Below are 14,983 nucleotides of genomic sequence, written 5' to 3' on the forward strand. Positions count from 1 at the left end.
TAATTATGATTTACATGTTTCAGGTCTCAGAAATTCTATCAGCATCATCGTCTTAAACAATAAGTAAATAAACATATCGACAACAAATTCGTATGTTTATTTGAACGAATTTTGATGATTTAGGGATACCTTTAAACTTGCAATAAGTGCAATTAATTGAGTTACTGGTGAGCCACAGAGAGGATGAGAAACGCCTGATGACAGGCACTTTGGAAACTTCGCTTATGGCTCCGCTCTGATGTTGGTTGAGGACCACATCTCAGTCCAAGGACGTGCTCGAAGCGTCTATACTACAGCATGATTAGTTAATTAGAAAAATGTCAAGTGATCGACTCCCGCAGGACATCCTCTGCAGCCAATCAGCGCTCACACAGGCGTTATGAGTGAGCTGTGAACGCGCGGGGAGGTTCAGAGAGCAGAGCATATGACAGAGATACAGTTCTAAACGAGAGAGAGCGCCAAGATATATGCGATTAAGCGAATCATATCCTTTCTGGGCGAGTTTTCTTTTTCTGTGCTTAAAGTTTCAGAGATAGGCTGCTTTAATTACTCTGGGCGTCTCATGGTTCCAAATGGGTAAATATCAGTTCGACTAAACTCAAAATATCCAAGTTATAATAGAACAGAAAGTATCAGTACTCGCGATTAAAACGCATGCAGCTATCCAAGTGTTTTCCTGCAACTCCAAACACCCTAAAAGCGTTGCAATGGAAAAATCAAAGAACTTCAGGATCGACGCCCTTCTGGCTGAAGAACCACATCGAGGGACCCGAGAAGTATCACCTGGACTGAGCAGCGACAGCATGACGGGCAGCCCGGTGTCCTGCAGGCGCGCCGACACTCCATCCCCGCGCGGGACCCCCGGTGCCATGCACCTCCAAACCGGAATCCTACCTAAACCAGGGCTGCTCAATCTCCCACACCCAGGACTCACTTCGTTTCCAGGCATGTACACGACGCCCATGTACCCCATTTCAGCTTTGGGAGGTCAGCACCCTGCCCTGGCGTACTCGGGTTTTACGCAGCTGACGCAGCCGTACCCTGAGCAGCTGAAGGCGGCGGCGATGGCCGGATCTTTACCGCTGGAGCACTGGATACGAGCTAGCATCATGGTACCACGACTGCCCGAATACACCTGTGAGTGGGGTAGCATTCAGATGAGTGGGTAACAATTTAAGTCACTAATAAACATTACATATTCCTTGAAACATCAAAAGTTCATGTCCATAGAAAATCGAATATGCACAAAAAAAAAGGTGTATGTAACAATTTTCACTCAGAAACGCTAGTAAATTTCACAATTCAAAGCAAAATTGTGAAAGACCAAAGAAACGGCAAATAACACTAAGTATTTTCTTGTAAAACGTACTGCAATAATTTTTAAAAATAACATTTAAAACATATTTTTTACAGTGCATAAGAATAATTAAAGTTTTATTTTGAATGCATGAATTAAAATTCTGTTCAGCATTATATATATGACTGAATAATGTTTGTTCATGAAATTTGAGTGACACTTTTTAACCTTTTATTAATAATTCAACAATAATCTGTTCAAAAAGTTGATGTACATTTACATATGGACAATATTAAATATATAATTTAAAATATATATTAGTTTATTGACATTTACCTGTTTAAATATCACTGAATGATCTGTAAAGAATTATATAATATAATATTATTTCAAAGTTATTAAATTTCACTTAATAATGCTTTATTCCAGTTTTGAAATGCCCAATGCACATGAGCAAATTACAGTTTTTATGTAATTAAAAACTACAAAAGCCTCTGATATAAATGGGAATAAAAAAAAACAGAATAAGATCTCCCTTATTATTTGTACACCTCCATCATTATAGCATCATTACTGTCATACACCAAATTTTGTTGCATTACCGCCATTGTCAGTTTGAAAGCAAATATTGTAAAAGCTCATGAAATCCTTTTCAGCATAATCAAAGGTGAGGAAAAGCAAACAGAGTGAGAGAGATGTGCTTACACACCTGTGACTCTTGAAAGAACTGGGGTTAATTTGTCACTAAGCAATTATGATGTTTATAACTCCTGTTTGATGGATTATTAAACTGAAATCATGTGGCGAAATTAGTTTGCTGAATTACAATGATAAGGCAGTATCAGGAAATTATGACTATATATTAGTTTTTTCTAAATTTATATGTATTTAAAAATAGCTAATAAGCAAAATACAGGGAAACATATTTTTACAAACTGAAAGCAGACATTTTAAATACATAATATAATCAAAAAACAACAATATGTTGTGAACAACCGAATAGCCAATATATTTGACCAGACATTGCACTCTTCATAGACATGATTGAAAGATTATATTATCCTCGGATAGTTAAAGAAACGACAACTCAACAATAAAGTCATTCTGACACTCTAACTGAACAATGGTCCACATTGTGTTACCAGGATTTACACCAAACTGTAATAATATAATTTTATTTTTGGCTTCTTTATAAAGCCATAAATGTCAGCTCGATGGGAATTGTCTTTGTGTGAGAGAGAAACTATAAACAAACACCTTAAACATACTGTAGTTCATCAATAAAATCCCAAAAGCGTTCATTGAATTTTCATTAAGTTAATGGCTTGCTCTTGCGTTTTATGGCCGCCCAGCCCTGCTTCTTCTTAACAATAAGCTGCAGTAAAGCTATTATGGTAAATGATAGCTGCAAATTCCGGGCTTTCTTTTGTGTGTGTGTGTGTGTGTGTGTGTGTGTGTGTGTGTCTGACCCTACAAGTCCTTGACATTATATAAAAGAGACAAAAATCTCATAAAAATAATCTAGATGTGGATTACAGTACCTTGCTTGCATCCCTTTTGGCTGGTGCTTAATTTTTATATACAGGCACAAGAGGCCTGTTATTAATTTGGAACCGATTTACAGTTTTAGCAATGACGTGGCTTTTAAGTAAAAATGCTGTTAAACGTTTATGCTCTTATTTTAAAGTTTATATTAGATCAGCATAAAGATATATGTTAAACTGCATCCGAATAATTGCACTTGTTAGCAGTGCTCTTGAACAAACTCCTAACCCTAAAGATCTGAGCCACATCTGAGTAACAGAATATCACCTCAATGTGGCTTATTTTGACTTGGACCAGTAGGAAACCACCTAGCAATCACTCAAAACACATTATAGATTCATTCTAGCATCAAAACAACATATTAGAAACATTCATTTAAAGGTCTTTTGTGTGTAATCTGTTCATAATTTATGTTACGGTCTATTCATGTCCACATTCTTTCTATTTGTCTTACAGCCGCCCCCCAGTCCGGTTTGATGGGTAAATGTCGTAGGCCGCGGACAGCATTCACCAGTCAACAACTACTGGAGCTGGAAAACCAGTTTAAACTTAACAAGTACCTTTCCAGACCCAAACGCTTCGAAGTGGCCACATCGCTCATGCTGACTGAGACACAGGTAAAGGAGTGTGAAAGTGAGAGGATGAAAGAGTGGAACTAATGGTAAACTGAGGTTTTAGATTATGAAAAAAATGGCAACATTATGGTACTTTGATACACGACCGTTCAAAGCTTTGGGATTTGTATGATTTTTAAGTGTTTTTAAAAGTAGTTACTTATGCTCACCAAGGCTGCATTTATTTAATAAAAAAAAAAAAAACAGTATTGTGAAATATTACTGCAATTATAAATAACTGTTTTCTATTTTAATATATTTTTAAAATGTAATTCATTCAGATCATCAAAACTGAATTTTCAGCATCATTACTACAGTTTTCAGTGTCACATGATCCTACATTGAAATCTTGTGTAACTTTATAAAAGTCTTTACTGTCACTTTTGATTAATTCAAATTTATCCTTCCTGAAAAAAAGTACAAATTTGTTTCAAAAATTATATATGTAAAATGGTTACCATATTAACAGTATATACTATAGTATTTAAATAGCACTGAATATCCAATGCTTTTTACACTGGACAAAATAAATAGTAAAAATATCATGTTACTGTTGTGGTATTTAAATTCTACTCATTAGGATGGACTAACTAAATAAACATAAAACATTGATAAAACATACACCATATCACCATCACTGTAGTGTCTAAAAACCATGATTCCATAAATGATTTTGTATACTTCTCTATTGGTTTATTGGTAGAAAATGGTTATTTTGCTGCTAAACTTATGGGATTGTGTGTAAAACAGGTCAAGATCTGGTTCCAGAACCGCAGAATGAAGTGGAAACGCAGTCGTAAGGCTAAAGAACAGGCCGCGCAGGTCGAGGTCGATCGTCAACGCGGGGGAACCAAATCGACCAATGAGAGGCCAGGAAGGGACAGTCGCAGGGCCATCGCTCAGAGTGTGGAGGAGCACGAGGAAGAGGATGATATTGAGGAGGAGGATGAGGAAGATGAGGAGGAAGGGCAACACAAATTCATAAACGACAACCTTAATGTACCACATTCCACAGACTTTCTGCACCACGCGTCTGCGTTAAGATACCACCCCGACAGCCCGTTCTCTGAGGACGACATGGAGGAGGTGGGAGGAGGCGACAGGAAGATTGGGGCAGGGTTATGAAAAGATACTGAAACTGAAACTGCATAAATTCACAGCAGCATTACAGCCCTGTACTGTGGTCTGACTGTGGCAACAGTACAATTAAAGAACAGAGACTATAAATGACAAACTATTTAGCCACCGATAGACACACGAAAAGCCAATCACTACAATGAATTTTACCGATATGTGATGGTGTTGGTAAGTACAGGTGTCAATGAAACTCATATAAAATAAACATGAAATATAATAATAAACATTCAAGTTGTGTTCCAAAACTTGTAGACAGCAAAGGGCATCACAGAATCTCTCTCTCTACACACACACACACACACACTACTGCTCAAAAGTATGGGGTTATCAAGATTTTTTTTTAAGGAAATTAATACTTTTATTCAGCAAGGATGCATTAAATTAATTAAAAGTGATAGTGAATAGTGTTACAAATAATTATATTCTGTTCTTTTGAACTTTTTAATTTATCAAAGAATCCTGAAAAAAAAACAGTAACATGGTTTTCACAAAAATAAATGTATTTATTTATAAACATTTAATATATTTATAAATAATAAATGTAATAAATATTTATATATTTAACTGTTTTCAACATGCAATACAAAATATTATTATAATAATAATAGTAATAGTAATAATAATAGTAATAGTAATAGTAATAATAATAATAATAATAACAATAAAGAAATGTTTCCTATTCATCAAATCAACATTAGATGAATTCTGAAGGATCATGTGACACTGAAGACTGGAGTAATGATGCTGAAACTTCAGCTTTGCATCAGGAATAAATTACATTTTACAATATATTAAAAAAGAAAATGGATATTTTAAAGTGTAATAATATTTCACAAAATTATTGTTTTTACTGTTTTTAAACAAAAATAAATGCAGGCTTGATGAACACAAGAGACTTCTTTCAAAAAGATTAAAACATCCAACCCCAATCTTTTGAATGGTAGTGTATATATTATTCATTCAATACCATAAAAAATAATAAACAATTTAACAGTCTATTTTACCTAATATTTGCTAAATAGAAAATCATTTTGCTAACTTAGCAACATTCCAATTTTAACCGCTATTGGAATCAATTGTTCACATGAGGCATGCTATTTGTGTGGCACATGGATATGCTGCTTATGTAGAGCATTTCAAATTAGTCACTTACGAGGTTTCATTTTAATTAGCAGAAAGCCTATGCAGGCAGCAAGGCAGCTCCCAAGAGCTTTGATTAAAATTTTTGATTCAATGTCTGAGAGCTATGTCTTGTTTCTACAAGACGTAAATGTTAATTTATTGTTTTTGCTCATTGTAAATAGCATCAGACGTGCCGTTTTTGCAGTAAAACACTTTTGCTTCATAACAATCAGCTGCAAATAATCCTCCACTAAACATACAATAACTCTGTAAAACAACTTTCATAAGCGCTGGTTTTAAGAGTCAATGTAAAATCTAAATTACCCTTCTTAATACATTTCTGGTCTAATTGTGCAAGATTCATTAATGCACATTATTCCAAAGAAATAATGTAAGCGTCTTACTGTAACTTAATACAGATTAATAGCAAAAACTGGTCTGAAATAGATGCATTACCCCTGGAGATTCTCTGGAGGGTGAGTTTGAGCTTCAGCTTCCATGTCCAGGTCAGAAAGTTGGTGGTCGTGGAGTTTCAGGCAGTCGGTAATCCTCCACAATCCACAGCAAACTTCACTGTATGAAACAGGCACTTTTCATAATCCAATCAATTCCTAAGACTACAAGGATACACTCATTATAGTAAACCAACATGTCTTTCAAATGTAGGTAGTTTCATGTGGTGTCAAACCAGAACAACTAAAAGACATTACATCAGCTTGAAATACATTGTATTAGAATTCACTTATTATATTTTTGTTTTGTTGAAAGGTGCATATAAATATTTATTTGCATTAAAAGTATGCCATTTTTTTTACCTTCTCTCCACCTCTCATATGCATCATTTACTTGTGTGATGGAAAAGAGCTGGAGGCATGTATATTTCTATATGTCATGTTTACATTCATATGTGGCTCAATGTTTGTTCACTTTAATGTTATTTAAGAAAGTCAAAGTCTGTCATTTATTTCCATTGAAAGATGCAAGGGAGGTCGATACACTGCTATAGTAATGTTATATTTGTTGCTGTAAATAGCTGCAAATAAATGAAATGAAAAATCAAACTGTGGAAATGATTGTGTTCAAAATCTTAATAAAGCTTGCTTTCAGAGACAGTAGTCTAAGACTCTAGAGGTAGGAATTCAAATAATATTTGTTTAACATTCTATACAGCGTGAAGATTAGGCTACACTACGACTTTAAAGGTGATCGTTAATTACTCAAACGTTATTTAGATAGTTTTGTGATATAAATGTTATAAATAATGACAGTACTTTTCATGTTTTTCCGATGTCCCGCCGAATAATCACAACAGAGCGTGCGCGAGAAGCGTAGTATTGTTATGGTTACCTCGTCATCAGGCCAACGCAATTTCTGTGAGCGTGGATGCGTAAAAATGCGTGCCATGACGTAACTTTAGTGGTTAATGTTTGAAAACTCTTCCCAAATGAATGCCTACTTATAATATAATAATGCATTTATTTCAACATATTAAAAAATAACAATGTGTAGTAAACATATTTACAAATATAATATTTATGTTTAACAGAATAATAGCCTACTTAAGAGACAAAATGGCATCTCATGGAGTGGTTGAAAGAAGCAAATTACTTAAAGGGATAGTTCACCCAAAAATTCTGTCATTAATTACTACTTTGTTCATATTCGGAACACAAATTAAGATATTTTTGATGAAAACTGAGAGGTTTCTGACTCTGCATAGACAGCAACGCAACTGACACATTCAAGGCACAGAAAGGAAGTAAGGACATCGTTAAAATAGCCCATGTGGCATCAATGCATGCGTCGTGGTACTCTCATGAACGAGTGTTGAAGACTGACTGATAAGTCGTTATTTGTGTATTCTTTGTGCACAAAAATTATTCTCATAGCTTCATAACATTATGGTTGAACCACTATTTTAGTGATGTCCTTACTACCTTTCTGGGCCTTGAATGTGTCAGTTGCGTTGCTGTATATGCAGGGTCAGAAAGCTCTCAGATTTCATCAAAAAATCTTAATTTGAGTTCCAAAGATGAACAAAGGTCTTACGGGTTTGGAACGACATGAACGTGAGCAATTAATGACAAAATGTTTTGGGTGAACTATACCTTTAATGGGCGACAAGACAGTTGCCTTCAGATTCAGACACAACCAATGAGGCTGATTAACATGCTGGAGAATTGCAAATGTGCTGCCCATAATAAACCAGCTGAAAGAGGTTATTTACAGCCCAGCCTCTCAAATATGAATTACTCAGGCGGGTTTACTGATAGTCAAATAATTAAGTTAATGAAGAGGAAGTAAAGTAATCAGGCCCTTGCTGGTGATGTCATCACGGTTATTACATTTATGCACAAAAAAGCAGAAAATACATTTCAAATAAAGCTAAATGATGGGAATACGACTGAAACAAGGCACTTTATTGTGGCGTTTGTATGAGGGCAGTGATTAAATGCAGAACAAGTGCAGACAGCATAACTTCGCTGTCATGGGGGCTCCGGGACAGCATGTTTATATAGTGATTAAATGCATTTTTAACTGGCCTCAGAAAGGTGCCTCTGCCTTGTTAAAACTCAACCAGACCGGGACATCGAGGACAGTCTGAGTGAGTTTACTCATTTTCAGAGATTGGACTACACAGGTTTATTTCCCGGGTAAGGCAAATAACATACGCTTCCTGCCGGGAGATTCTAGGACTTTACAACTTGAAAGTTGTCAATGAAACCCTCAAAAGTTTCACACTGGATAGGTTTTAAAGTCAAGAAAAGGACACCTTGTACAGTCTACATGATTAGGTAAATTGCACATTAACATTTGCATTACATTTGGCAGGCACTTTTATCTAAAGCGACTTACAAGGTATACATTTTATCCGTTCATGCATCCTCTGGGAATCAAACACATGACCTTGAGGAGAGGAGAGGAGAAGAGAAGAGAAGAGAAGAGAAGAGAAGAGAAGAGAAGAGAAGAGAAGAGAAGAGAAGAGAAGAGAAGAGAAGAGAAGAGAAGAGAAGAGAAGGGCACACAAGTGGTAATATTTTTGCTTGGCTGACAATAAAATAGCTGGGAAAAAAATTGAAGATTGGGACCCGAGTCATATCTTGAGATCAGAACATAATTTTTGACTTGAACTCTGTTGATTTGGGCCCATAAGAAAACACCTTAGAAACAACAACCTGTTAAAAGCACTGAGAACTAGCAAGTTTTTTTGCACAGGCAAATGCCAATTACATTTTCTTTAAAAATCTATACCATTTCTGAAATGTTTTCAGTGTGGTAAGCAAAAACTGATTCTAGGTATACTGAGGACTACAGTTTATTACAGTGGATAATTTGATATAATCCAAAGTGGTGATTATTTCCCATAGGCCTATTTGCAGGGAAGGTGAAATAATGGAAGACATCACAGAATGCAAAAGACGATTAACCATGAAGTGTTAAGTGCAACCGTTTTCATCCATTTACATGTTTACTTACTTTTTTAGGCTGCATGTTAGTAGTTCTTACATTTACATTTAGTCATTTAGCAGATGCTTTTATCCAAAGCGACTTACAAATGAGGACAATGGAAGCAATCAAAATCATCAAAAGAGCAATAATATGTGCTGTGACAAGTCTAATGCAGTACACATTGCAAGTTTTTTTTTTAAATAATAAATAAAAAGAAAAAAGTAGATAGAATAGAAAAAGAATAGAGAACGCTTCATAATATAAACAGGTAATTTAATGTTTACACTTTTTCAAACGTTATAAAGAAAATGTAGACGATTCTTGTCGATGCAATTGCTGGTCTTGTACAATTTTCCTCCTTATTCTGAAAATACTTATAACAGAAGAGTAATAACAACCCTTACGAAAATTAACCATGGTTTTACTATAGTAAAAATGTAGTAACAGTGTTTTTTTTGCCATATTGACTATACCATTTGTATAACCACAGTTTTATTACAAATGCCATGGTTAAACTATGGTTAGTGAAACAAAAACATAGTTGAGTTGTGGTTACCATGGTTTAGCTAACTGTTCTTTTTTTGGTAGTAAAACCATGGTTAATTTTCATAAGGGAACCCTACACTCTAAAAAATGCTGGGTTAAATATAACCCAGCGCTGGGTTAAAAAGGGACAAACCCAGCTATTGGGTTGTTTTGACCCAGCGGTTGGGTTGTTTTGACTCAAAACAACCCAACTGCTGGGTCAAAAAAACAAACGCATTTTTTAGAGTGTAGAAGTCACTCAACAAGTCACATGATTTGAGGTGTCATTCATGTGTGTAGTCCGAAATGCCATTTATTGGCATGGGACAAACTACACACTGAAGTTTACTTTTGACAAGATAAGACAAAACAAGCAAAATAAGTCATAAAAATCACAATATTTCTTGTTTTAATTTACCCTCTCGACAACAGTTTTTTTTCATTTAATACATTATATCATACATTATTAAAAATTTTTTTTTAAATCACCGTCCTTAATCTTTGCCTAGTAAATCAACTAGACAATTCATGGGACTATAGAGAACCACTGGATTAGGGGTGTGTTCCAACCATTCAAATAGTAATAATGATTCTTGGCTTATCAAACACCACTATAAATCTTTAATATAATTAGTCATGTCAGAAATGTTGATTAGTATTATTAACAGCAAAACACTCAATCTGCCTTTTAAGCAGAACATATATCCAATGAAATGCTTCAGTTGGTTTTATCGTACACTTGTATACGCTACAAGACGGACAGAAATGCTGACTACCTGTATCTTCTAACCATTACGCCATTGACCCAAAGTCATGAACGTTTAGCATCAAACATATCCCGACTTTATACATGGCTCCGCTTTCCACTCCAACCCTTTTATCCGCATGAAAATGTCAGTTTCATAGTGAAAGAAGTAAATGTGACTGTCGGCCGGCAAATCAGCGACAATAACTTGAGCGACATGACCCCGTAAAATATTTATACCCTGTAGTTTAATCAATCAGACTCATTACGGGAATATGAACAGATTGTGTGATCTTTTAAAGTAATCACCCTTATTGCTTGAGATTTCCCTCGGCCTTGTCGTGTCACTTAAGCTAATGGGAAGGTAAGAGAATGAGAGACTGGCCCCATAAATTCACATCTGTCCCGACTTTAACCGCAGCTCAAACACACACAAAAAGGCCAAGTTTTAGTAATAAACTTTATTGAAAAAGGCTCAGCCTTTTCTCTTTAAATGCAAGCTTGCGTTCGGGACAGGCATTTATTATGCTTGCGGGAAATCTATCAAACAGATGCGAAATGTGGCTTAATAATCAAGATAAGCGACTAGCTACCCGTCACGATGATTATGATTGGCTTGGAGTCAGCAAAAGGCCGTGTTTGTTTTTCCTTGCCGCAATAAATATTCGGCCTATCCTTGAGATGTGATTTCTGAATGTACACGTAGAAAACGGCTAATGTTTACTTTTATGCGCTAGTGCCTAATTTCAATGCTCGGCCTACCTAAACTTGAAGCGAACGCTATTTATAGCTGATTGTACAATGACTGTTTTAAAGACGTAAACTTCAACCCAGTGGTGTCCAATAAAGCAAGATGGTCTGGGATTCAAAATCTAATTTAAACCTAGAAATAAGGAATAGTGTCAATCAAAAAGATCCAGTCAATGCAACAGAACTTTGCATTTACACTGTATTTCCTACTCCTCCCTGTGGCCTTTATGGCACATCTGTGATTTACTGAAGGAGAGAAACTCTGGAGGATCAAAGGCACTGACCCATAATCCTTGGCTAATTAAATAATTCACTAATTGATTCCTCACTAAATCAATAAAGCAGGAGATGGTTTATTGTGTTGGTATAGCATAGGTGACCAATTGGTTGCAACCAGAATGATGTATTTTTATTAAGCATGAATATTATTATTCCTACAGAGTTAGTGATTTGAACAAACCACAAAAACTAGGCATTAACTTTAGTACATGTGGTTAGACTCTTTTGGCCAGTAATCAACCAGTAATTAACAAACATCAAAAGAGCAAAATGTTCTGTTGGAACATCCAGATAAAACCAGTCTAAGGTGATGGTTTTATGCAGTTTTTAGCTGGTCATTCATGATCGTTAGCTGGTTTAAATAGTTGATAAGCCGGATTAACGTCAGATGGATGTAGTTTCAACATGATAGACCACCATGGAATAGCTAAATAAATTTATTAATTTGCATTTATTTATTTCTTTTACTTACTTATTGGTTGATTGCATGATGACGTTATTCTCAATTCTTACAATTCTCATTACTGTAATTGGAGGAAAAATAATGCAAAAAATACTGATATATTATTTATATGAAGTATTCATACTTGGCAGTATTTTTCTATGCTTTAATTTAATAAAATAAAATAAAAATGCAGCACAACATTAAGCACATTACGTTTCGAGATTTATGAGATTTGTGTGGAAAATATGCTTAATCATCATGAAAATAATGTTACCATGCAGAAAAACTTTATTTATGCTATAAATATCTATCCTTTGTCTGTTGGGGTGAAATGCAAGATGTTATAAATGCATATAGTCAGTCTGCAAACATCACACTAACCATCATCATATAATTAAACATACTAAAAAATATGAGCCTCAGACAAAACAAAGGTACAGTAGGTTTTGTTTGACCTTGATGTGGACTATAGCATGACATCATTTCATAGCAGGATCATGAAAGCAGAGACGGATGGCCAATGGAGGACAGTCCCACACGCTCCCCAGACCATAAACATTGTTTCTGTATAATGAATGATTATCCAGAGAGGGCCGACTGGACTTAAGTGGGATGGTTTGCATGGATGGAAATGCTAATTAAAGTCTAATTCATCCCACTGGAACTGTATCTATGTCTGTGCATTGCATTCGCTGTCTGAAACTGGCGATGTTTAGGTGAACGTGTGTCCATATGCAGTTTATGGCCTCTCTGTCCCACGTCTGTGGCATAAGGTCATTGATGAGATTGATTATGATGAACATTGAGTCAGAACGTCACTTTTGACCCGCACAACCCCCACAGACCATAAATTCAGGTGCCTAAACAGCCTGTAATAATTGTTTCATACCCTCAAAACAGCGGAGACCAGGGGTTTGATCAGACTTTCAGTAGGTGGTCATTGAGGAAACTGTTTTTGTGAAGGTCAGCCACTAAATAAACAACATTAAAAAAAAAATCACATTGTTAGAGAGCGAACCAGCCATCAATCAGTTTTTTTTGTTGTTGTTGTTGTTTTTTGGATGCCCTCCTCAGGTCAGCAGCAGAGACATTTTGAATTAATTTATCCAAAACAAAAGGTCTGTCTAAAGAACATGAAAGAAAATAAAAAATTTATATATATATATATATACTGTATATCCGACTCTATCAGAGTGCTATTATAAAATGATGTATCAGATGGCAATACAGTGTAATTTCATATATGCCATGCATGGAACTACAGGTGCATCTCAATAAAGTAGAATGTCGTGGAAAAGTTCATTTATTTCAGTATATATTTGTGAACCACATCATTTATATGGAATAAAAGTTCAAAGTACATTGAAGTGTAACACAATATTAGTTTCTAAAACACCATGGTATTACCTGTGTTTTGGGGCACAAAGACACATCACTACAGATGTAAAAAACAACAATATCATTACAAAATGTCAATAAATACTCACCAAACCCCGTTTTCAGTTTGCGGACGCCTGTCCACTAGAGATCACAACACAACTGGAGCAACATCTCCCCCGAGTGGTGATAATGAAACCTTCAAGAAAACCTAACCGACTCCATCTGTCACTGTTTCAGTCCTGCTTTATTCACCATTTATAAAAGGAAAGAGATACATGTAAATGAATGCCAAGATACGTCTCCAGTCTTATATCCTATAAATGAACAAGCTTGCATAATATTAAGAATTCCTGAACAGAAGCAAACCTGAACAGAATTTCATGTGCAAGTTAAAACATCCTTTAGAAACACAACGTCAAAATGAAGAAGAGCCACCGCTGAATCTGAATATTATATATATATATATATTTATTTATTTATTTATTTATTTATTTTTTCCCCTGAAATAATCAGAAAATTACTGCTGTTAAAAAATAAAACAAACAAAAAGCAGAAACACATTTAGGTCAGATAAAATTCCAAATACAATATATATATGGAATGCTTCAGTTAATATAGTCCTGAATTATGAAAGAGCATGTAAGAGCATATATCTCTTAAAAACATGCCTGGGTCATATGAACACAATGCCAAAGAAGTAATGATCCAACAAACAGGACTCATTTTATTTATTTGTATGCAAAATATAATTTTTTATTATTTTGCAAATATTTGGGATAAAATATGACCCAGACATTATTTTGAGATTCATCCTCACTACTAGAGCCTTATCAGACATAATAAACAAATAACCGAATGCAGAAATTATTTATAGGCATGTGGATTTCTGTCTCAATTAAAATGCATACTTAAATACATAAAAAAAAATATATATATAAATATATATATTAAAAGGTTGCTTTAAAGAACACCTTAATACTGTAAGCAATTAAAGAAACTTACACTAACTGAAACGTGTACCTGTTAAAAAAAGAAAAGTGGGCGCATCCTTTTTGCAAAGTAATGTGAACTAGCATTAACAAGTTTTCACAGGCATGACCATTTTTTTATACATCCTCTCCAAGTCTGAAAGAAATACTGAGCATAGCATAACTAACACCACTTTCACTTGCTGATATAAGCTGAGCGCTACAGTTGCTTAAAATTACTTATTCTTTAATCCACACATTTTCAGGCATTTTCCTTCAATAAACAAGAGCAGAACAATTTTTCAATGCTACAACATACATAAGATTTTGCTAACCATTTAGTCAGAAATCTGTTTCACAAATGAAGTCCAATGGCAGGAACACAGCTTTTTGTCTTTGGGCCTTTGCAACACAAAGTCCCACAAAAACCTCAGATGTCTTGCTTTATCAGCAGAACTGTTGTTTAAATAACCTAACTAATGTCATTTTAAACAGCTAAAATTCCAATCAAAGCCCTCATAAATATATATTGGTTTTGGTTCCTTAAAATGTACAAGCTAATAAATCTGGGAAAAGACACATAAGCCAAAGCACAATCTGAAAATAACTGGTTTGATGATACATAACCGGTGCCTGTGATAATGCAGCCATTACAGCAAATAGAGCTACTGCACTCTATTGTGTGGTTTGTGTGCCATAACAGTGAATCCCACAAAATCAGGAGTG

At 35.1% G+C, this 14,983-nt stretch overlaps 1 protein-coding gene across 1 annotated transcript; it reads left to right on the top strand.

Moving 5' to 3' along the window:
- The first annotated feature begins 707 nt into the window (after nt 1–707).
- Nucleotides 708–4,581, top strand: mnx2b (motor neuron and pancreas homeobox 2b). The gene is made up of 3 exons (XM_016566484.1): nt 708–1,137; nt 3,299–3,459; nt 4,207–4,581. The coding sequence occupies exons 1-3, from the start codon at nt 708–710 to the stop codon at nt 4,579–4,581; spliced, it is 966 nt and encodes a 321-aa protein (XP_016421970.1).
- Nucleotides 4,582–14,983: the final 10,402 nt, after the last annotated feature.

This window comes from Sinocyclocheilus rhinocerous, unplaced genomic scaffold (genome assembly GCF_001515625.1).
Source record: "Sinocyclocheilus rhinocerous isolate Xijiao unplaced genomic scaffold, SAMN03320098_v1.1 scaffold1302, whole genome shotgun sequence".
NCBI classification, from domain to species: Eukaryota; Metazoa; Chordata; class Actinopteri; order Cypriniformes; family Cyprinidae; genus Sinocyclocheilus; species Sinocyclocheilus rhinocerous.